The sequence below is a fragment of the Delphinus delphis genome, chromosome 16 (assembly GCF_949987515.2).
Source record: "Delphinus delphis chromosome 16, mDelDel1.2, whole genome shotgun sequence".
Lineage (NCBI taxonomy): Eukaryota > Metazoa > Chordata > Mammalia > Artiodactyla > Delphinidae > Delphinus > Delphinus delphis.
In genome coordinates, this window is record NC_082698.1 from 63,267,872 (window position 1) to 63,293,996 (window position 26,125).

The window sequence follows — 26,125 nt, forward strand, 5'->3', positions numbered from 1 at the left end:
ACAATTGATAATTAGTATGATGCGTTACACAGAAATAGCAGAGCCAAACAGAGTGCTAGAATATATAACTTCTTACACAACTTTTTGCAAAACACTCAAACACTAATAAAGTTGAGGGTCAAACATTGCTGGGATAGGTAAGGGGAACACTTGATGCTAACCTGGGGTTCCTAAAAACTTAATTTGCCTCTAAGTGAAAGGGCTGAATAAAAGCTTTTAATTCTTTTTGGTATTATTCCAAAAAGGATTGGTGAAACAATTTTAAAAGACAGGAAAAGACAACCTGAGCTAGATCACTGCTATCCTTAAAATGAACCCTGTGTGTTTGTGTAGGGGACATGGGGGATGGCGACAGAACAGAGAGGGTGGAAGCAATAGAGTTTTAATTTAAAGAAAATTAAAGAGGATTAAAAACTGTAAAAAGAATGAAAGTACACTTAGTGACATTGTAGCTTCAGTAAAATGAGTAAAGAAAAATAATAACAAGCAGAGTTTCTAGTCAAAGATGATAAGTTTATGCCTAGCCAAATGGAGAAGAAACCAATTTACTTTCCAATATAGTTTCTCCAAAAATGAAAATGTTTCTGACAGTTGCGAGATTTTTTTCCTGATGAATGAGACAAGAGAGAATGCCTTTCATAACAGCTGCTAGGAAATTTTTTTCTTCTTTCTTTTTAGGAAAACTAGGTTTATACTGTTAACCCAGGGTTTCCAAAGTTGCACTCACACATAAATGGGTTAAATCGACTAATGTATAACATTTCTACCTTAGACTAAGTTTTGCTTTAATTTAAGGGACAACTATGGCTGAACGAACTAGAAGAAAATTTATGACCCAGGCAGGGTCACGGACACCACAGTAGGGATGGGAAAGGAGTACAACCAACAAAGAAAAGATTAATGTTAGACTTTTAAAGCTAGAAATATTAAACATTGCATACTAGCCAAAGAGAAACACATTTTGGTGCCCTTACAGAAGAAGGGAAAATGAGGAGTGGCAAAATTAGAAATACATTTGGATTACTTGAAGGAACAAAACACATGCCCTTTGAAGCGAACAATGGTATTCGATTGGGTGCCCAGAAGAAACTGGCATTGAAACAAAGTCATTCAGGTCCTGGAACGCAGAGAATTAAAGTTTGTAGAGTTCATTGTGGACAAAAAAAGTGATGTCCTGCATAAAAGCGAGCTCCACCATCTCCAAAATTAACAGAGGAACTTACACTCTTATTTTATACACTAGAGAAAAGCAAAGATTCCTATGTTCTCAAAACATTTTAAGGAAATACACAAATTCCACTTCTGATAAAGGACACACTGATTCTTTCCAAACTGTATTCCAGAGCCGTGGATGGCATCTTTTTTTAAGTTGAGGATTGTGTTTTATTCAGAGGACTTTCTGAGGAATTCAAGCCCAGGAGGCAATCTCTCAGATAGTTCTGAGGGACTGCTCCTGGCATCATTTTCTAAACCTGTTAGAAGAAAGCTCAACATGGAGCATAATTTGATTTAGATAAATCCAGACTTCTTCAGAAATCAGAGCACTGATTCTATCACGTGGATAAGTGTGCCACAACCATTGACATTGAAGTTATACAAGTTCCATACATTTATGGGCAAGTTTAGGAGCTGTGCACAACAAAACTATTCTAATACTGATAGATAGTCCCATCAAAATAAACTATGCTGGGACTTAGTTGTGAGGCCAACTAGGCAAGAGTGTGAATAGACTGTACAACTATGGCTAGGGAGTATGTACAATAGAAATATACTTTCCCCAATTATTCTAACCATTCAGTCTTTTCTAACTCCTTATATATGCCAAACGCTTGTTCGAGGGGAAATAAAAACCTGTACTCTATCAGTACTTGATATTTGTTTATTGAAATAGCAAATAGGACTATTGCCACATTTTGTGAGATGAATTAACAGAACAGCTTCATAGGTAAAAGTAATCTAGATTTCCCACACAAGGCCCACAGAACTCTGCAGGCAGGGAAATCTTGATCCAATTTCACTTAACTTCTTTCCCTGAACCACTCAGAAAAAAACTCAAAGCCATTTTATTTTTGACTTGTACCAAAAATAAGGTTACTTCGCAGTGATAAAATCCCCTGTGGGTGAGCAGATCAAGTCTGTTTTCCTAGAGTCTTCTTAACCACAAAGTGGCCTTCACTTGACTGTTTAAATTTTAATTACAAACATAATTGCACATTGACACTCACATCTGCTGTCTGGGCTCCAGTGATTGAATTGTATGTCTTCTAAGGTGTCTTCCAGGGCTGTGAGAGGCCTCTATATTACCTTATTTCACAATTCTCATCAAAAATTTCTACAAAAGATCAAAATTCCCAGTTGTACTAAATCTAGACAAAAAAGATTTCCATGCATCAAGAAGTTGTGAAATAGATGGTAGCTATATATTAAAGGTCACATACAGCTACTGATTTACTTGGCACATTCAAAGGAAATGCTGTGCCCATATTCAGTGGAAGTTGTCATGCAATGTCAAAAGTTTGTTCCAGATAAAAGATATAATTTGTTTTAAGAAGACTAATTTAAATAGATTGGGGTGATTTTCATACATGCTATTGTGAAATAAATGATAATCTGTAGGAGTCCACTGAAGTAGTAACATTAGAAAGTAGGTTACTTCATATGAATTAAGTCAGTATCTCATTTACACAGGGGTATGCATTCAATTAACTATGCAGTGGGGTTATGTCTAATTGCTTATGAATCTCATCTAGTTGAAATTCTATATTTAACAAATGAAATTGTTTCATCCACATGCAGATTGCATAATAAAGATGTGGAAGGTTATTTAAGATGCAAACATTTTGCTAACATGTTGCAAAAATTTACCTATAGTTAAACATTTTCAGCTAGCCTCACTTTCCAATAATATATTTCAATCAGGTTTATGACACGATGTATTGGTACTTTGTGGATGAATTGGAAAGATGTAGGTGAGGCTGACAAGCACAAGAAAAACTTTTCATCGATGGCCTGAGATCCATTAGAAGCAGGATTTTGAAGGGCAGCATGACACTTTGTAGGATTCTACAACAGGTAGGAATTATTCTCTCATTATAGTTGGCAACTCTGTAACTACTATGAACAGATTGGGCTAACTTGGGAGTCAAGTATCAATGAATTCAATTATCATACCATGAACAAAGGCAGAAGATTAAAAACCCAACGAGTGCTATAAAAGGGGTAAAACAAAAGGTGATAGTACAGTAAAACATAAGTGTAGAAATAATGTTAGATGACCAGTTTTCTGAGTGAAAATGTCATTTCAAACAAATTTATTTCCTTGCTTCATGAGAAAGAGCATTCTAAAAACAGTATAGCCAGCATACAATCACAATGCTGCAGGACACTGAATAAGCATGAGCTTTGAAAAAAAAAAAAAAGTCACAGGGCAAACAACGGGATGGTACACTGTGAAATTTAGGAAATAGAGTTCAACAAGGAAAGAATCATATGTGGGTCCCACCAAGGGGTTATCAGTTGAGGCAGGCCATTCATGGTGTTACTTACAATACAGAATGGAAATATTTTAGTTGATATAGGGTATTTTCATGTACTTGTTTTGGTAAATTGCAACTAACTTCACAAATCCAAATATTCCCCTAAGTCAACATTGGTGCTTCAGGTTTAGATTGTTAAGGAATTTATTTAAAGTTGGTGACAAACTGATTTGAATTGCTGCAGATGTATCACAATGGATTGTTTTGAAGGAAATTTGCTATTTTTGAAAAATGTGTTAGATTATCTTTTAGGATTTTAATTCTTCAAGTTTACTATGTCATGGGTGGTGACAAAGAAAAACAAAAGCTAATACTTAAATTTGGGGTACAGTCAATAAAAATTGAATGGAAGAACGGATAGATGGGTGGATGGATAAAGGATCTTATAACTTTATCCATTAAATCTGGTGAGGAAATAATTTCTAGTGGGAGCTAAGGCCTAAATTCTAAAACAAAATATCACAAGGGTGTATTCCTGATAGTCTAATACTAGTAATATCTTATTGAAGCAGCTGAAACAATAAACAATCACTTATTTATATACTTATATGTATAAGTAACCTTAGGCTCACAAAAATATACATGTTTTAAAACAAATCTAAGGCACACAAAATACTAAAACAAGTCAATGAATTACTCTATTTTACATATTCAAGAAGCAGAAATCTACTCGACAAGATGATAGTCTATCAATGGACATTTTGTTATTTACAATCCCTTCATATTCCTTTAGTCAAAATTAGTCAAAAGCTTGAAACTGATACTTTGCACCATATATTATTTTAATATAAGTTACAATGAGTTTTCCTTTAGAGAGCTTGTTGGAACTTTTGCTTTTGCACCAGAATTGTGAGTGTTAGCGGTTGTGGGCTTCCTATGGCATTTCCAAGGGAGAAGCACCAGTAGGTTTTCCATACTCCCAAGGAATCTGACACTTTGAATGTTATAGCACCTCTGCATTTTAACAGAATCAAGTATTTCATTGAAATTTCTTCTTGTTCTTTGTTTGGGCAATTACTTTTGTTTTGCTATAAAATGAGTTAATAAAGTAATGGGAAAAAATAATGGGGGGGGGGGGACTAAACTAAATGGAATGCCTATTTTCCCATTACCTAGAAGAACATGAGTTAACATTTCCCCAGAACAATATACTTAGATGAACTACTTTGGATTAGCTCTTAATGGACAAACCATGCTTATAATACCATTCCTACTGTTTGTTTACAGTGTGGGGGTGTGTGTGATGATGATGATAGGGAATTTATTTTCAAAATATTTCTACAGGACATTTATTCTTATTCTGGACCAGAATGACTTTCAGAATGAATAAGGCAATTTGGGGTGGATAAGGTTCTTGCTACTTAATTTTTGTATTTTATCACCTTGAAACTTTAGAAGCATTTGACTCTTCAGAATCCTGTTATGTCTCATCTCCTTTTGGAAACACCTTTCATGGATTATATTGAGAAAGCTGGGGTGAAAGTAAATTAGGGCCATTGTTGTTCAATAAATCAGAAGAGACCATTCTTATTTAGTTCCAAAGAAAAGTTAATCAATATTGGTAATATGCTTCCTAATTCCAATTTTAGAGAGAATTAACCATTTTTGCATGACCTAACTATTTTATATAAGTAGCTAATCTTTGAATGAGAAAGGACTCATTTAAATACAAACCATATACATGATTAGAATACATACTGCAGGTAACAAGATGGAACTCTACACAGCAAGAATAAATGATTTCTCTTGTATGCAAATATGCACAAACAACAGACAATAGGATTCTTATACTATACTATTTCAAGTTACTTTTAAAAATAGAAAGTGCTTTTAAAATATATATTTACAATTTATGAACAGCCTCCAACCATCACCAACAATAATGAATTATTTTATACAGGAGAGAGATTTTAAGAGAGAAAACATTTCATTGGTTCATTTCGAAGGAATATGCCGAGTTTCTAGCAATGATTGGAAGATGTTAGAACAATGGCACCATGAAATAATAATTCAGCTTATTTTTGTGTCGATGTGGTTAAGCACCAGAAGCTGTGTAGAGTTAACACTGTGTGTCTTAATTTTACATCATAGCACATGAACCTGTTAAAATCCTCTAAAAATGACTCGTTTCATAGTAAACAATTTAAAGCACCAAACTGAGTGATTCTACCAAGGTTAACACCTAACCAAAACATCTCTTTATGTATTTAAAACTATAAAACTTTTATTTTTGCTTAAAATGTGCACCTTCTACCAATTGTCAAAATATAGTCACAGTTAAGAAATACCCACCCCCCTTTTTTTTTTTTTACCTCAGCCTTCAAATGGGTGAGATGAAGATATAGTAAACGACAACATGACTTTCTTTTAAGAGCACCTTGAAAAAATACACTGCACTCGCAAAGGCATTAAGAAGGGGAGAAAAGCCTTCAGACCCAATGGTTATAGGGCCCCGCAACATGTGTGAGAGCATAAGGGGACACGGTGACAACATTGTCATGGGTTAATGTTAACGCTTTGTGGGAAGGAATCTGGTTAAATTCATTAACTTCAGGGGACAGTTCAGGACCCTCGTTAGCTGCCTGGTCTTTCTGCTCGGAGGCTTTAGTTTTCTTATTCTTTGCTTCTTTCGCCTCGAACTTAATCTTGTTTAGTTCGAAGCCGTGTTGGGGCTTATTCAGGTTTTTGTGCTGGTAGAAGACAAGAGAGAGGCGTGTAGGGTGATTCCGGTTGGGGTGCTCGACAGGAGTCGTGGCGTGAAGCTCTCTCCTGGCGCACTCGATCAGAACAGAGCCGTGGGCGGGCGCTATGGCCACCCCACCAACATTGGCATCCAGGAAGATGTGCTCACTGTCTGACCAATACTCAACAATGTGGGGCAGTTTCTCCTCAGCAGGTGACAGGGGGTCGTCTGATAGGGGGTCATCTGACGGAGGCTCATCTGCTTCAGAATGCTGCTCGTCTTCTTCCGCCAGAGAAGAAGCAAGTTCATGAGGAGAAGGGATGAACGGGGGCTGCTGGTTTGGCTGATCAGAAGTTAGCTGCTCAGATGGACCAGTGGGAGGCTCAGAATAAGCCGGGGAATCTGTCATGGGAGTAGACAAGGTGGAAAGAGGAACCATTTCACCAGGCTGTGCAATTTCAGCACACTCCCCAGCAGCTACGTTAGCACCACTGTGTCTTGCAGAAGGCATTGTGCAGTGGGGATTGCTACCTCTTTCTGAAAACCCGTACGAAACTGATGCATCGTTCTTAAAAGGAACTGTTGGGACCGGAGCAGTCTTAGGGGACCAGGAGAAGCCTGGAGCTAAGTGTGCCTCTTTCACTGGGTGAGGAATGGATGGGGTCGGTGAGTAGGTTTTAGTGTTGTCCGAACCTTTGAAGATAAGGTGGGGTTCAGTTTCACTTTTTATTTCAGGTTGCACAGTCTCTGTTTTATTCCCTAAACAGAGAAAAGGACACCAAATGTGAAGATAAATACAAACTACTTTTGGTAGCTGTTGTCTTTAAACAGTATTTTTAAAGAGATGTACAGAGAATAACAGAACAGAACACTGATGGTGGCAATTTGGCCAGTTTTGTTCTATTTACTTTAAGCCTGACATATGCACACGTTAAAAATTGTAGGTAGTTTACGTACGCTTTTTCACCCAATATTTTTTTCTTAAAAAATTATTTACTTTGGAAATAATCATAAATAAGTTCACAAATTTAGCCAGAAGGATATCCATTGTCTAAAATGGTAAGATATTGGAAATGAACCAATTGGCTATGAAGTAAATATTAAAACCATACATCAGAATACAGTGCAAGTGATAATATGGTGACCAAGAGCAATATTTCACTACCCAAAGAGCTGTTTAGATACATTTTAGGTATTGCATGATCTCATTTTTGAAAATGTTAAAGACAGTAACAGTTTATAAAGATTTCTGAGTAATGAAAGCATCATAACCGGCAAAGTTAATTATTAGGCAAAGAAAAGTCACATAAATAAGCTATTCCTACCCCTCAGAACAAGTGCATTTAAGCTCTGTTTCTTTCTCACCAAGTAGGTAGATCATTATTATGACATTGGACAAAAGGTGGGCCATCTGCTCTGACATATCCACACAAACCTAATATCAACTGAAAACATTTTTCTTGAGGACATTCTCCCTGTTTTGATGTTCTAATAAAATGTTTGCAAGGCAAAAGTAGTAGATTTTAAGGACCAAGAAATAGCAAAGTTGTCTTGTTTTAAAATAATTAATATAATAGTAAACATTTATCTAATTCAGAAGATCTGCAATTTTCCCTCAGATGATATAACCTGGAGACACAATAATTCTCATGTCTAAAGAGAACTTATATACAGGACCCAAGGAGCGGTATATCAAGAAATCTGTGCTACTATCTGTGGCTGCATCTACTATTTTAGAGGTTAAGTTGTCAACAAAGTACAACTCACAGGAAGGAAAGATTTAAAATATGATGAGTCTTTTATTTAATTGGAAAAACCTGTAAAAAAGCTTTCATGGGTAATATTACAAAAGGACAAGAAGCTTTAGGCCAAATATTGTGCATTTGGCTACTAATAGGGTATCTCTCTCTCTCTCTCTCTCTCTCTCTCTCTCTCTCTCTCTCTCTCTATATATATATATATAAAAGAATAGCATGTAAAGATGCTATTAGGAAATGACACAAAGATGAAAATGTTATGACTACTGTTTACAAGCAGCATGGAACCAGATATGTGAATCTTAAAATAAACCTAAATTAAATATCTGTAAAGTGGAACTACAAGCAAAAAGGAATGATAATTGTCCCTTGCCTTGCCTCTTCACTATCTCTATTGAATCTTTCTCAGTGTTATATAAATGTCTGCACAGTCAGTTGTCTCATCTTAAACAAACAACTTCTCTTAAAAATATAAAAATCAAAGAAGTTAAAGAATACACTGTAATTCTTAGTTTGAATGTCAGTTTAAATTAATAGTGTTTTTTAATTTTTTAGGCTCCTTGGAGGAATGGCTGATTTTAGATATGGGGCAGGATTACATAAGAGGAACCTGGAACATCTTGTCAGAACAGAAACTAAGGAAGTTACCAAAGACAATCGGGGTCATGACAAAAGAATCAGAAGCCACCTTGAAGTGTTCCTACTGATCCAAGACAGGAATTTGAATGAAAGCATATGAATTTGAAGATTTTAAAGCATTTTCAAATATAGTGGAAAAAAAATCCCCTTCTTAATATACATTGAAATATAAACTATGTTAAAAAAGACATAAGTTCAAAATGATACTAAATTTAAAAAAAAGAGAAACAATTGATCACACTGGAAGATGCTTGGGAACTAACTTGTTTTGTTAACACTGGTGAATAAAGGCAAATAGCTAAGCATTTATTCTGATTTCTTTAATCACCCATACCTCAGAATTAACAAGTTATTACAAGGACAATTTCTTTTTAAAAGAAGATTTAAAAAGTGGAAAAAGAATAACAAACTCCTAATGAAATAAAGAATATGTAATATGACCATAAGTGTTTCTAAAACCATTAGGTAGAAAGCTGTTAGGGAACATTATAATCAGTCAATTAGGTTAACAACACCTGACCTAGTCTTTTTTCTTTATGCGGCATGTGGGATCTTAGTTCCCCTACCAGGGATCGAACCCGCACCACTTGCAGTGGAAGCGCTGAGTCTTAACCACTGGACCTCTGAGGAAGTCCCCTGACCTAGTCTTAACATCACAAAAAGACACACCAAACACTATGTACTTCCTGATGTGAAGAAATAGGAGTATATAAATCACAGATACTGTTCTGGCCATAGTAATTTTTTTTTTTTAAACTGAAGTTGAATTTGCCTCTATGGACAATGGTTTCTGCTATAATGAAAAATGAAAAAATGAGGGAAAAGAAGAAAAGCAAGCTTTAAATTAAAAAAAAATGTATAGGAGACATATCAACTAAATATAATGTGTGACCTCGTTTGGATACTGATTTAAACAAACCAAATGTGAAAAACAAAAAATCAATTAGGAGACAAGTGGAGCAATTTGAACACTGATTGGTATTAAGGTGTTATTTGATTTTTGTTTGCTTGTCTTAGGTATTGTGGGTATAAAGATTCCCTCTCTTTTAGTGACACATAGAAGATGATTCAGTGGGTAAGATATGACTTCTACAATTTGTTACCAAAAACAACAACAACAACAAAAAACTGCACAAGTCATATCTTTATATTTTCATACCCATGTGGCCTGGGTAATGGTATAGATGACATAGAATGGCTATGTATTGAAAAACTTTTAAACTAGGAGTCTATGAGGGAAGTGGAATTCATTATGTAATTCACTCACTTTGTACCTTTTTTTAAATTTCCATTTAAGGAAAAAATCCTCAACTCTATAACCTTCACTCCATTCAGTTGACCCCCTTTATAGCCAACATGCATGTCTTCCATTTCTCTCCCATTTCCCTATAAACCTACTTCCTTCATTCTCACCACTGTTCTGCACTCTGCTCTAGCAGTCATCTTCAAATGTAAAGATAAAATCTCAGTTTTCCTCTCACTTGCCACAGGAGCAGCATTTGACAGGGCTGATCACTCCTCTGTGGTTTCATGCCTACCACACCACACCTTCCCAGTCTAAGCCTCTCTTGCTGGTTCGTCCACATCTCTGAAACCTCTACAAATTGAAAATTCCCAGGATTTGTCCTTGATCAAATTCCCTTTTCACCTCCTTCTCTGTGATTTCATTCACACTCAAGGCTTCAAATACCATCTCTATCCAGTTGACCTCTTAAATTTTATCTCCAGTCTGAACCTGTTCTCTGAATTACACTCTTATTCAACTGCTTACCTAACGTCTAGACTTGAATGTCTACAGGTGTCTCGAACTTTTACCATGTCCAAAAGTGGGCCTCTGATTTCCCTCTTTATCTTGCCAAATATGTTCTTCTCCCTCCTTTCCTCATGATAGTTGGTGGTTTAACCATCCTTCCAGTTTCTTCCAGCCAATAACATCAGGGTAAATCTTGACACTTTTTTTGGTCCACACTCGAGACTTAAATCTATCAGAAATCCCCAGAACTTCCCTGGTGGCACAGTGGTTAAGAATCCACCTGCCAATGCAGGGGACACGGCATCGATCCCTGGTTCAGAAAGGTCCCACGTACTACGGAGCAATGAAGCCCGTGTATCACAACTACTGAGCCTGCACTGTAGAGCCTGCAAGCCACAACTACTGAGCCCACGTGCCACAACTACTAAAGCCCACGTGCCTAGAGCCTGTGCTCCGCAACGAGAGGCCACCACAGTGAGAAGCACACTCACCGCAACGATGAGTAGCCCCCACTCCCTGCAACTAGAGAAAGCCTGTGCGCAGAAACGAAGACCCAACGCAGCCAAAAATAAATAAATAAAATACAGTAATTTAAAAAAAAAAAAAGAAAAGAAATCCCATTGACTCTACCTTAAAAACATCCAGAATCAGACATTTCTCCTGTCCTCCTCACTAGTCACTATGGTCCAAGCTCCATCATCTCTTTCTTGAGTTGTTAGGATAGCCTGTTTATGATCACCCTACTATTCTATTCTCTACCCCACTTGACTCTAGTTTCAATCCAGTAACTGGGATGTTAGGTTTGAGTCAGATTATAGCCCTTCTCTATTTCTCACTCAAATATAGGCCAAAGTCTTGACAGCAATCTACAAAGCCCAAGATGAATGGCTCAGATGCCCCTCTTACCTCTCTGATCTCACATCCTACAATTCTCCCCATTTCACACTGTGCTCCAACCATACTGGCCTCTTTGCTTACATCAAGTATTCAAGGTAAATTCCCATCTCCTGAACTTTGCACTTGCCACTTCTACCTGGAATGCTATTTCTCCAAATAAAAACATTGCTGATCCTCATTTCCTTTAGGACTTTGCTCAAGTGCCTCATTCTCAGTGAATCCTTTTTTGACAACCCTATTCAAATGGAATTCTTTCACAGCACTCTGTCCCCTCTTATTCACTGCTACATTTCTGATACCTCGAACAGTTCAAAGTAGTGCCCAGTAATATTTGTTGAATGGACTACTTAAACTGATGCTAAAACTGATGAAGAAGAAAAAAAAAGCTGATGAAGTAGGACTTCAAGGAAGTGATGTCATTTTATGTATGCTGAGAAGGGGCTTTGCTTCAAAATAGCTGGGGAACAAACGATAAGAACATGTTTCGTTTTTGCTTTTTTTTTTTAAAAAGAATATAAATAGAGAAAAAAATACCAAGAAATACTGATGGGTCACCTTTTTGTTGGCTTTTAATTTTGGCAAGTACATGGAAATATATTCACTGTTTTAGTTTAAACTCTAAACAAACTATATAAAAATAATTGGCTAACTTGATTGGTAGATATCTGATCTAAAGTTTTTCTTTTCATAATGCCTCACTCCTAAGAGAGTGGCAAAGACAATAAAGAAAAATAAGATGCAAAGACAAGTGCAAACTGAACTGCCAGTGAAAGTTGTGCACAGAAAATTATCAGGCTCAATAAGCCTTACCTAAAAGTGGCAGCGATGAAGCCTTACTGTTGTTTGTCATTGAATTATTCTTCCGCTTGATTCGAGGAATAAATTTCTTTTCCACAGCCCTTATCTTATGTGCGAGAACCTCTGTCATCATTGCTGCTCTCTTCTTCCCAGAACGAGGAACTGGCTGAGTAAATCGTGTTCTTCTTCTGCGGTGGGGTGCGAGGACCATGATGGCCCCAGATTTGATCCTGGCTTCCATTCCGTCCCTTGATCCAAACTCATCTGTGTCTGAAAGTTTATAAAGAGGAAGTACATGCAGCTGCTCATCTTGAGGAATAACACCAAATGAGCGGTTATCTTCTCGTGTTAAAGTGCAGACCTGATAGGAAGAAAACATGAAATGGGAACTAGAGATCCTGCACATTCATAATAGATATTCCTACCTTCTTATTGTTGCCATTGTGAAAGGGAACTGTTTTCAGTTGGTTACTGCTGGTATATTCATTCATTTTGGAAAAATATTTTATATATCAAGCCACTCAATGCTTTTCAATTTGAATAACTTATCAACTATTTGTAAGCAGACCAGTATAATGTTGAGTTGATTTTGTAAGTACATATTATACATGTTTATGCATTTTATAATATTTTAAGTCACCTTCTTTGTTACATTCCATCTTATTTCATTGTCTAAGTTAAGGAACAGTCACTGAATTGTTCACTACCTTCATATTAAATATTAACTAATAAAAAGATATTTAGCTTATAAATCATACTATTTCTTTTTTTTTTTTCACACTATTTCTTAATACTTAAATAATGTGGACTTCCCTGGTGGCACAGTGGTTAAGTATCCACCTGCCAGTGCAGGGGACATGGGTTCGAGCCCTGGTCCGGGAAGGTCCCACATGCCGCGGAGCAACTAAGCCCGTGTGCCACAACTACTGATTCCACGTGCCACAACTACTGAAGCCTGTGCACCTAGAGCCCGTGCTCCACAACAAGAGAAGGCACTGCAATGAGAAGCCCGCACACCGCAACGAAGAGTAGCCCCCGCTTGACTCAAGTAGAGAAAGCCCTCGCGCAGCAACAAAGACCCAACACAGCCAAAAATAAATAAATAATTAAACAAACAAACATGAGAAGAGGAACTAAAACTTAGTTTGACTCTGAACCTAATCCAACCTGATCACTAATATTCTCTAATGAAGAGCAACTCACATAAAATGTACTAGCCAAGCATGATGTCGAATCACTCTTTGGCTAAGATTCATCTGGATGGATGTATAAAATTTCAGCATTTGGAAATAACATTGGTCTCAGAGACCATAGGCAACATCAGTGAAAGGGTGTGATAGGGAAAAAGTTGTTTTGGCTCCTTAATCTGTTACTGATAGACCTCATTGAGCAAATAAGGAAGGAAGGCTGCCTTTTGATGGATCAGACGGTACACTTCCAATCAGAATGTAATAATCATAGCTATGTCTTCTAAGAGGCCAAAATCATGTAGTGCAGAAATAGAGGTAATCACTCTCTATTAATCTGTTTTACTAGGTAAGAAGAGAACTACTTGAAGCAAACTCATTTCCCTTATAAAAGGACTATTGCACGATTTTTCCTGTGGTCTTCTCCTTAATTTAAGATTATCTTGATTGACTTCTTGCTATGGGCATGTGATTCTTTTCATGGCTGTAAACATAGTATGCACATATATGTGCAAATATTTCTTCTAAATATCTCTACATACGAGCACTAAGAACCAATATTAATAAAAAGGATGGTAAATTTGGCATGGTTCCCTCACAAAAAACCTGAAGTACAGATGGCAAGAAAGAGTAAGTTGCTTAACTTCCTATCTACCAGTTTGATAGCACAGAATGGTTGCTTTGAATAATCATGTAGTTCTACATCCCAACAAACCTACCACAATTAAATGTATAATTCAAGACTTCCAACAAAGTATTTCAGGCTGGTTCTGTAACTTTTGGGGAGCACTATCGATATATACTATGTGGAACAGACATAAAATAGGATTTGTCACAATAATCATCCTTAAGGACCTCAGCTTGAATGTACAGTGATGGAGCCTTTAGAATCAAAAGCCATCCAGGTACATACCACCGTGCTCCCATTATTCATGTTGTGAATGTCCCTGTGGGGGTGGGCACAGAAGTCTAGGCAAGCAGTGACCCCAGAGAAAGGACGACCTTCTTTCTTGCCAAGCCGACATTCTTGAGCAGCGTGTTCAAGCGCCACCTGAAAAATAATGTATGACCCATGGTTTTAAGAGATAGAAAGAATCACCTTCAATAAAGAGTAAAACTCACTTTCTGATAAAGTTTATGAGTTAATTACACTTTATAATTTCAGAGATATCTGACACTACAGTATATTATTTTAGTGATTGTCTAGTTTAGTAATATTCAGGGTAAAGAATTTGAGACTACATGGATTAAAGTGGCAATCACTGAAGGCAGGGTGAGGGCATTAATACCTACTGGGGGTAGATAAACAAGAACAGTAGCCTGAAATATTTCATTAGGAAGAAAGAATAATACAGTGCTTTGATCATGTATCTAGTTTTCAATGTCTATATAAAGTAGATGTACATATATATTCATGAACCAGTATAGAAAGTAAATTAATAACTTTTTTAAATGAAAGGTTGGAATTTAACAGAGAGCGTGTTATTCATGATAATACAAATAAATATTTTAATTTTTATTAAATATTTAAAAAAATATGGACTTCTGGTTATGTTTCTGTTTTTGTTTTTGGTTGCGCCACTCTGCTTGCAGGACCTTAGCTCACTAACCAGGGATTGAACCAAGGCCCTCGGCAGTGAAAGCACAGAGTCCTAACCACTGGACTGCCAGGGAATTCCCTATGTTTAAAATTAGGTATTTTACACACTTATTTTCTCCATTCTCTGATATATGATTTGCAATTATTTTCTCCCAATCTGTGGTGGTCTTTTCATTTTCTTTTTTAAAACAATGTGTTCCCCCAACTCAGTTTTATTGAGGTATTCCTGACATACAACATATGTAAGATTAAGGTATACAATGTGATGATTAGATACATGTATGGATTACAAAATGATTACCACAATAAGGTTAGTGAACATTGCAATCTGTTCACATAATTACGATTATTTGGTGTGTAGAAGTAACATTTAGGATGTCTTTAAAACATTTAAGTATATAATATAGTATTGTTAATTATAGCCACCAAGCTGGGCACCAGATCCCCAGGTCATATATATATTTTTTTAATAAATTTATTTATTTATTTATTTTTGGCTGTGTTGGGTCTTTGTTGCTGTGCGCGGGCTTTCTCTAGTTGCGGTGAGCGGGGGCTACTCTTCGTTGCAATGCGCGGGCTTCTCATTGCAGTAGCTTCTCTTGCTTCAGAGCACGGGCTCTAGGTGCATGGGCTTCCACAGTTGTGGCTCGTGGGCTTCAGCAGTTGTGGCTCGCAGGCTCTAGAGCATAGGCTCAGTAGTTGTGGCGCACAGGCTTAGTTGCTCCGCAGCATGTGGGATCTTCCCGGACCAGGGCTCGAACCCGTGTCCCCTGCATTGGCAGGCAGATTCTTAACCACTGCACCACCAGGGAAGCCCCCCTCAGGTCGTATTTATCTTATAGGTGGGAGTTTGTACCCCTTGACCAACATCTCCCCATCTCCACCACTTCCCAATTACTTTCTTGATGAGGCATTTCTGCTTTTATAAGTTTTATTCCTAGAAACAATCATAACTTTGTCACTCTGGAGATTTAATTCAATTGCCATAATAGACTTTTTTTTTTTTCCTGCGGTACGCGGGCCTCTCACTGTTGTGGCCTCTCCCGTTGCGGAGCACAGGCTCCGGAAGCGCAGGTTCAGCGGCCATGGCTCACGGGCCCAGCCGCTCCACGGCATGTGGGATCTTCCCGGACCGGGGCACGAACCTGTGTCCCCTGCATCGGCAGGTGGACTCTCAACCGCTGCGCCACCAGGGAAGCCCCATAATAGACTTTTTAAAAAACGCTAGACAATTTTTTAAGCTGTCTGATAAAAGATCTACATTAAGTTCAGATTTGAAAAAATTTTCTATTAACAATGACATTGTTTAGATATAAATTTCAACCATGTTTAAGAGTACTGTATAAGGAACCAAAACATACCTGGTTTTGGTAAGCAACTGGAGCATACTGCTTATAAATTGGAGCTAATTCTGTAGCCAAACTCTGTAAATTATCTTCAAGGTTTTTTTCCTAAAGGAAGAGACAGTCCATAAAAGTTGTTTCATAATAACATATAAGATGAGTGATGAGTTTATTATATAACGTATGAAAATGAATTATACATCATTGCTGATGTGTGGTTGATGCATGGTTCATACTTACCCAGATAAAAGAGCTACCATAGAAAATGACATGGATAGTTTTCATAAAATCTAAACTATTAGTCACTGTTATGCTTGAATTTAGTCTTTTGAAATTAAAAGTCTATGTTATCAGCTAATGAGAAATCTAACTGGTGTTAGAGGTAAGTTGCAAAACTGCTCATGTTGTTAAAAACAAGAACCATATTTCATATTTATTCAATAGTACAGGGCATTTGAAGTAAATCAAGACAATTTTCCTGCTAACAAGTGGAGACTTGGAAGAATTCTGACAGTGAAACAAGTTTCTATAACAGAGATGGGAGAGCAACACACATAAGGCACATACCGTGTTATCAGATCCTGTGTTAAGAGCTTCAAACGTTATAAGTAGGCAATGGGCTGTCTAAAACCAGTGTTTTCTTTTCTACACAGGAATGGCTATAAATTGAGGAAGATCTGATAGAACTGTGGAGAAGCCTTAACACCATTTCAAGATTCTAGATTCTAATGACAGTAGAAACATGTAAGATTTTTTCAAAGGAAAACCGTCATGACAAGAATATTAAAAATGTCACTGATGACAGCATGAGGTTCGAAGAAGAGAAAGCAGCCTTTGGCAACAATAGTTGGAAAACCATTGTGGTAGTTTTTCAGAGATGATTATATCCTAAACCAAGTCAGAGACTTGATAAATGATCAGTCACATCTAAGGAAGACAAGTGATGGAGAACTGACAGCAAGGATGAATGAAGGACTTAAGAAGGTTTGAAGGCTTCCGCCTCATTTGAGATTTGGTGGATGCCTAGAACTCAGGAAGGAAGCCTTCATGTGGACCAGGTCATCTCTGGTATGAAGCAGACTATTATAAAAACCAAAGCCAATATAGACACAGGAAGTTAATTCTTGACTGCTTTTTAACAAGCCTCAGTCTTGGCAACTGCAAAGCATCAGTGATAATCCTTTTGGTTTCCTACTCATTTATGTTGGTGCTTTCATTGAAAAGGATATTCATGTATATATAGGGTCTATATCTAGATTGCTCTGTTCCATTCATCTGTCTAATTATGTATTTGTTACTCAATGTAGCTTAATAAATATAGTCAGGGAGGTCAGACCCCTACTTTAAAAACACTTCCTAGCTATACTCACACATTAATTATAAATTTGAGGAAAACTCAGGAATTATTATTTAAATGCCTATTAAAAAGACTTTATTATATTTTATAACACTTGAAATATTGGGTGGGGTAATTGTGTTTTACTGCTAATAGAGTATTAAGAATCATTCAGTGTCACAAGTCAGACTGGGCAATTTGTCATCTTATGGAATATCTCATTTATTATGTGGAAATGAAATAAAGTAGGCAAATAGAAGCTAATTAAATGAAACTTAAATAGATGATTATTAGTATCATTTTTGAATGTAGGTTCTTTATTCATATTGTAAAAATCCTGACTTTCTAATGGTTTCATTAGAATGAATATGTCGGATAGAGATTTCTTATCAGATCTTTACCTAATGGGGCTCACACCTACATCCCTCTGCCCATCTCACCCTGTACTTCATCTCTAGGACCATCTTCTCCACATCAATGCCTACAATTACCACCTGGACCACAGACCACCCCTTGAGCTTCAGGTTCTTCAGGTTCTTATTAATGACCTGACAACCTCACTTGGATTTCTCTTAGGAATCTCCAAGCCAATGCATTCAAACTGAATTAATAATCTGCCTTCTATAAACCTGGTCCTGTTTCAGCATATCCTATGTCAAGGAATAGTACCTAATTAAAAAAAATCTTTCCAGAACAACCACTGCTTATCATTTCTTCTGTCACAGCCATATTCTAAGTCACTACTATTCCTTCCCTGGACTGTTGTCAAAGCTAGCCCATCTTGCTATACCAACTTTTGGCCAACTCCAATCCACAGAGCAGCCAGAGAGATCCCTTTTTAAAAAGAAAAGTTTAATTATATCACTCTCCGCCTTAAAAGTCTTCAATGATCTTCCAAAATTCTTGACATGGTTTACAAGGTCGCTTTATGCACCTCACTTTCCCTTGCCTGCTGTGCTTCACTGGCCTTTTGTCAGTTCCTGGAAAGAGGAATGCTTCTTCCTGTATTATAAACACTACATAAACATTACTCATTGTTAATAATAACCATAAGCAAAAACTGATCTTACATTCATTATATAACAGAGTTATTTGTTATAGAATAAAAATTTAACAGTCATGTCAATATAAATAATATATTTGTATACTAACAGCTTTATCAGATACTTATTTGGAAAAAAAAATTTTAAGGGAGAATTCACATCTCATTATCAAGTGTTCTGACCTTTGAACATGGTATCTTCTCATTATCAGGTATTTTATATGTCTTTTTAGCAATTTTTATAGTTTTCTCCCTAAAGTTCTGATAAACTTCTTGTCAGATTTCTTCTAAGGTACTTTATCTGCAAAGGATAGTTCTCTGTCTAGAGTCATTTCCTTCATTTATTACAGTAAATGGGAACTCTAGAAAAACCAAATAATTTTGATTGTCTCTTTAAAGGGATTATTTATTTATTCTGAGCTTTCCTTGTATGTTATATTCCTTGTTTTATAGATACAATTAGATTAATTCCTGCTGTTTTATCGATTCCTATTTATCCTGTATCTTAATGATTTTTTAAATAAATTTTTTATTTATTTATGTATATATGTATGTATGTATGTATATATGTATGTATGTATGTATGTATTGGCTGCGTCGGGTCTTCCTTGCTGCGCGAGGGCTTTCTCTAGTTGCGGTGAGCGGGGGCTACTCTTCATTATGGTGCGCAGGCTTCTCACTGCGGTTGCTTCTTTTGTTGAGGAGCACGCACTCTAGGCATGCAGGCTTCAGTAGTTGTGGCGCGCGGGCTCAGTAGTTGTGGCTCGTGTGCTCTAGAGCACAGGCTCAGTAGTTGTGGCTCACGGGCTTAGCTGCTCCGCGGCATGTTGGATCTTCCCAGACCAGGGCTCGAACCCGTGTCTCCTGCATTGGCAGGCGGATTCTTAACCACTGCACTATCAGGGAAGCCCCTAATGATTTTTTAAACTAACCTTGCTGACTGATGAATGGATTTTTTTTCCACCACTAGTTCAAATGTTATAAATTCTATTCATATTCATCTAAAAAATTTTTAAACATACACTTCTCAAATATGTTTTTCTGACAATATCTAGAGCAGTGTTTTCCAAGCTGTGGGTCATGACTCTTTAGTGGACCATGAAATCAGTTTAGTAGGTCAAAACTAGCATTTAAAAGAGAAATAAAATTTCATAAAAAATATTTTACTGAATCATAGTGATCCTCAGCAATAACTGTATAGGATATATTAACTTTTTAATATCTAAATATTATTTTTGCTACATATAATAAGGTGAAGTATTGTTTTGTTTTATTTATTTACTTGAATATATATATGCCTGTATAGTTGTTTGTACTATAAAATGTTTTTTACTCATGGTCACAGCACAAAGTTTGAAAAACACTGATCTTGGAGTTAATCAGTATCTAAATCCTCCCAACTCCAAACAAAGCATAAAACATTACCACACTTAGTTTATATAGGTGCCCCACCCCCTCCCACTACCTACCCACCCCTGATTTGATAAGAATATTGAATTATACTTATTGTTATTTCAATTAAAAAAATGTAAGTACTCAACTTATTTAAACTTAACAGTAAGGTTGACTAATTTCTTTGCTCACCATGGCCTCGTGTTCCGGACAGATTGGTTCCGGTTTCATATATCTTCTTTCTGGATTACGTCCTTTAGTAATTCTTTCATAGTAGTGCTGTGGGTAGTAAACTTACTGAGTCTTTGAAATGTTGGCAAATAGCTTTATTTATTCTTCCTACTTTGGCTGGGTATAAAATTCTAGATTTTTTTTTAACAGTGATTCTCTTTGGGGTTAGGGGAGAAGAAGGAGGGAGCCAGGGACAATTGGAATTTGGGTTGATAGTTAAAGACTTTACCTACATTATTTAGAATTTTAAACTATTTTCATATATATATATATATATATATATATATACATATAGTTACTATTTTGTCACTACTTGTTAATATTTAATTTTTTTAAGATTAAAAAATTTTTTAAAAGGAATGTACTTATATATTCATTGTGCAATTCATAAGTAAAAAGGACACTTACGTGTAAGGGAGAACTTGGATCAATTCTAAATCTTCTAGGACTTGGGCTTCTACCAAATTTGCAGCCATTGAAATACATACTCCAAGAACAGCCAAAAGAGAAGGAAGCTCCGCAAGTCTCTGGATCAATTCCTTGACATGTACAGGTACGACTGTAAGATGGTAATTGCAAGGGAATGAACTGATAAAGTAGGACAATACCTCAAATAGAACATTTCAGGTTCATATAACTATAGAAGTATAGATGGATAATGAAATCATTTTAACACATCTATTTTATTACTTATTTAAAGTAGTGTTATGTTAACAACACAAGGCTAACTGCACTTGAATATAACTAAATCTTCAATTGAAATGTTTGTTCAAGATTGTAAATACAAATAAAAGGCAACAAACTATACAGATCTGATATATCCATAACTTGTTTGACTTGGAGATGTCCAAGGAAGGGAAATAAAGGGCCTGGATTTTAATCCCAGATTGGTTTCCTGTCAGAAGTGAAAATTAAAGCATCTCATTATCTCTTTGGACTTCATCCTTCCTTTGTAAAATGACATTGATATACTCCTGTGAGGACTGATTAAGGATAATATGTGTTGTATGTGAAATCACTTTGTCAATTTTAAAGAAAGCCTTTATAAATGTCATGAGAAAAAATTGAGGAGGAAGCTCGTTTCGTTCAGCGACTGAGTAATTTTATAACCTTGGGGGCATTTCTGAAACCCCAAAATGACTCTATACTAAGGATGACAATGATAAGAACATACACACAAAGATGTGAAACCAAAGAAGGAATGTACACCCTTGTGGTTCCTATTTGCATAATGCTTGAAACTTCTAATAGTATGGAATTAGTACTTATATGACTTAAAAATACAAACAGGGACTTCCCTAGTGGCGCAGTGGTTAAGAATCCCCCTGCCAATGCAGGGGACGCGGGTTCAATCCCTGGTCCGGGAAGATCCCACATGCCGCGGAGCAACTAAGCCCGTGCGCCACAACTACTGAGCCTGCACTCTAGAGGCCGTGAGCCAAAACTACTGAGCCCACATGTCACAACTACTGAAGCCCGTGAGCCTAGAGCCTGTGCTCCACAACAAGAGAAGCCACCGCAATGAGAAGCCCGGGCATTGCAACAAAGAGTAGCCCCTGCTCGCCACAACTAGAGAAAGCCCACACGCAGCAACGAAGACCCAGTGCAGACAAAAATAAATAAATAAATAAAATTAAATTACTTAAATTAAAAAAATACAATTAAAAAACACACGTTTTTAAAAAACAGTGAGTAAAAAGAATATAGAGATTTAGAGATCAAAACTGTAAGTATTTTTGGACTCCCCTGGTGGTCCAGTGGTAAAGAATCCACCTTACAATGCAGGGGATGTGGGTTTGATCCCTGGTCAGGGAACTAAGATCCCACATGTTGCGGGGCAGCTAAGCCCGGGTGCCACAACTACTGAGCTCACACACCTCAACTGGAGCCGGCGTGCCGCAAACTATAGAGCCCATGTGCTCTGGAACCTGCGCGCCACAACTACAGAAGAGAAGACCCACACGCCACAACTAGAGAGAAGCCTGAGAACCACCAGGAAGAGTCCGCGTGGCACAACGACAGATCCCGCACACCTCAAAGAAGATCCCACGTGCTGCAACTAATACCCAACACAGCCAAAAATAAATAAAATCTTTAAAAAAAAAAAACTATAAGTATTTTTAGTTGTGAAAGTCAGGAAAATGCCTGATATATTTGAATGTAAAAAGGATCATTTAAGACACTATGAAGGAAAAAAAGGAAGGAGGAATAGTTTAAATATTCTAACTTCCACTAAGATGGAATATATGCTTTTAAAGGGGCAAAAGATTACAATAACTTGAAAAGGAAGAAAAATAGGATATAAATAGGATCAAAGAAGGTAAATTTGAAATTGCAGAATTTCAAAGAAGTTGCCAAACAAGTAGAAAAATGTAGTTTAACTCTTAACTGTGAGACCTAAAAGTTTCTGTTAAACAGTCAACATCACCAATGATGAGACAAATAGACTTAAAATAGCTCCTAATATTATGGCCTGCCAATAATTCCTGAACTGAATTAAATCAGGAAGAAACAATCCTACAATCCAAAATTGAGCAACAGTCTACAAAATTAGCCTGTCCTTTTCAAAAAGGAAATGCCACGAAACACAAAAAAAGACTCAGATAAAAGGATTAAGAGACCCAAAGGACAAAACAACTCAATCCATAAATCATGGGTAGGGGAAAATTAGTATGAAGTATTACTGGAGAATAGATGATATTTGAATTAGAGAATAACATTTTATCTAAGTGAAACTTCCTGGTTTTGATAATTGTACTGGTGTTAAGTAAGAGAATGTCCTCATTCTTAGAAAACACCCTCTGAAGTATTATTTAGGGGGAAAAGTCATAAAGTTTGCAACTAGTTCACAAATTATTCTGAAAGAAAGTATAGAAAAGCAATAATGATAATAACATGTAAGCTTATGTGTATGTGTGACCATGTGTATAAGTGTATGTAACAAACCATTAACATTTGTGGAATCTAGGTAAGGGGTATATAAGAGTTCACTGAAATATTCTTGCATCATTTCTGTAATTATAAAATTTTTTAAAAGTGATAGGCTAGATCTACATTGAGTGATATAGAATAAAACTATTTATGAATTCTTGGGAAAAATAAGTTTATATGTATATCATTTAGAACTGTTTCTATACAAGAGGTATTTTATTATTGTGAATCCACATAATAAAATAGAAACATTAAAAATGATGTATACAACTAATATGTATAAAATAGATAAGTAATAAGAAAGTGCTATATAAAAAACAAATAAAATAAAATTCAAAAATTCAAAAAATAAGTGATGTATACATACTTGGGATTAGGAAGATTAACAAAAATATAATGAAATGATTTTAAACATAAAGGAATGTTCTGGAAGGTACACAAATAATCTTGTGTGGAGGTTAGAGAGTGAATGATATATATTTTGTTTATAATTTGTATAATGACATTTCTTTTAAAAAAGAAAGAACTTTATGAGGAAAACTACACAAAACACTCTTGAAGAACATAAAAGTAAACTTTAACAAATGGAAAGAAAAATCATATTATGGGACTGGAAGATTCAATATCATAACAATGTCAGTTTATTCTAAGTTAATTTAATGCAATCCCATTAAAAATACCATTAGATTTATCTTAAAACTAGACAAATTGATTATAAAGTTCATTTGGAAGCACAAACATAAAATAACAAAGAAAGTCTTGAAAAAGAGCAAAAATAGTGAGCTAGCCTTACCAAATATTAAAATATATTATAATGCCTCTATAACTTAAAAAATGTGGTACTAGTACGTGAAAAGACCAGACAGTGATACAGAATTCATATAAAAGAGAGGACTCCATTATATACAGTTTTTGTATAAGGTAGTATTTCAAATCAAGGGGAAAAGAAGTACTCTTTAGTAAGTATTATTGGGATAAATGGAAAAAAGAATAGAAATGGATCTCCTCTTCCCACTTCTGTCCAGCATAAATTTGAAATGCATCAGAGATTTACGTTTTAAAAATTTCAAATTTCAACAATAAAAGAAAACATGGGTGAATTATTCTATAACTCACGTGAGAGAAAAATGTTCTTAAATACCACTCAGAATTCAGACACAATAAGGGGAAACATAGATACAATAAATTACATTAAAAAGAAAACGTGCAAAAGGTGACATAGCAGAAGTAAAAAGACAAATATCAAAGTGGCAAAAGCATTTAGAATTAAATCGCAAAGGGAGAGAAAAAATGAACACTCCTTTTGAAATAGGGGGTAGAATAATTAACAGATGGCTGACCACAAAAAAGGACAAAATAATGCCATTTGTAGCAACATGGATACAACTAGAGATTATCATACTAAGTGAAGTAAGACAGAAAGAGAAAGACAAATACCATATGATATCACTTACATATGGAATCTAAAGTACGACACAAATGAATAAACCTACAAAACAAAAACAGACTCACAAATATAGAAAACAGACTTGTGGTTGCCAAGGGGTGGGGGAGTGAAGAACTGGGAGTTTGGGATTCGCAGACGCAAACTGTTATGATATAGGATAGATAAACAACAAGGTCCTCCTGCATAGCACAGGGAACTATATTCAATATCCTGTGATAAACCATAAATGGAAAAGAATATGTATATATATACATATATATATAACTGAATCACTTTGCTGTACAGCAGAAATTAAAAACAACGTTGTAAATCAATTATACGTCAACAAAATTTAAAAAGTAAAAAACAAACAAATGGCAAATGCTCTTAACCATATGAAAAAATACTCTTATTCATAATATGAAAAATTCAAATCAACGTAAACTGATGACATTTATCCTCTATTAGATGGGCAAAAACTCAAGTTTGACAACATTGGAAAACTGTAGAAAAACAGATATTCTCTTACAGTGCTATAGGAAATGCAAAATTGTACAATTCCTTATGGAGGAGCTGTTCCTTTATAGAAAAACCTCTCTCCTCCAGACTCCAGGGGTGAGAAGGATCAGGTACCAAAGAGAGAAGCAAGAAAAGAATATTCTAAAGGAGAATATCCTAAAATGGTCTTAGCCCACTATGAAACCAAGTCTCTCGTTAAAGAAATGTTCACTCTTTAGTTGCACAATACCTAAAATTCTGTTCTCCCATATAACATATGTAGTTGGTAGTTAATTTAACATGATATAATAGACTGAATGGCAAAACAGTACAAAACAGATTTGATTACTTTTCATTGAGAGTGCATCTTCGGTCTGTGGGATGACCATTGTATGACTTTAGACTTTCCGTAAGCTGCGAGTACAATTTGTCAGCCATTGGAAGAGGGATGCCGTCCCATACCATGATGAGCACCACCATCACAGCTGTTGGACAGTGGTGGCCTGCACGCTGTCGAACGAGACAAAGAACTTTCTCTTCATCGCTGCTTCTTCTTAAAACCTGCCAAAGCAGAATGCATACATTTATGGAAAACAAGAAACCTAATATTGAATGCAGTGGATATTGTTTTTAAAGCTCTGCATCATTACATTTTAGTTTTTAAAAAATTACTATTTCTTAAAGGGTTGAAGCCTATAGGACCTTCAGGTGTTAGACTAGCTGCCTCCATACAACTCATCACAGGGTATCCAAGGTTACTTGACTAACAAACAACAGGCAGAAATCTGTGGAAGCAGTCTGTGTTTTATCTCACTGTTGATACAGTATTGCAAAACAGACAACAGAAGATCCCATGGAAAAGAGCCTAATTAACTCATCTGCTCTTCCATAATTGCCACAACAGGACAAATCTAGCTAGATAGAAATAACCTAGTACTCCCAGCATTAAAAATAAACTCTGAGCACTGTATTTAGCATCTGAGGAAAGTTATTGATGTTTCCCTTGGGCAAATGGTTTTGCCATATAGAATAACTAATACATAAAGCAATACTCCTGCAATTCCTGTGATTTTTTT

General features: G+C 36.1%; 1 protein-coding gene across 5 annotated transcripts in view; it reads right to left on the bottom strand.

The window, feature by feature from the left end:
• Nucleotides 1–5,965: 5,965 nt before the first annotated feature.
• TET1 (tet methylcytosine dioxygenase 1) overlaps nt 5,966–26,125 on the bottom strand; it is a 123,663-nt gene continuing 103,503 nt past the window's right edge. For 3 of the 5 annotated variants that reach the window (XM_060033752.1, XM_060033754.1, XM_060033751.1), the window contains 7 exons: nt 25,399–25,610; nt 20,603–20,753; nt 20,156–20,242; nt 16,212–16,301; nt 14,164–14,301; nt 12,076–12,424; nt 5,966–6,978 (listed from right to left, as the gene is read on the bottom strand). In XM_060033752.1, the coding sequence (XP_059889735.1) occupies nt 5,966–6,978; nt 12,076–12,424; nt 14,164–14,301; nt 16,212–16,301; nt 20,156–20,242; nt 20,603–20,753; nt 25,399–25,610 (2,040 nt within the window). The remainder of the gene's footprint in view (nt 6,979–12,075; nt 12,425–14,163; nt 14,302–16,211; nt 16,302–20,155; nt 20,243–20,602; nt 20,754–25,398; nt 25,611–26,125) is intronic. The other 2 variants (XM_060033755.1, XM_060033753.1) reach the window with 1 other exon arrangement.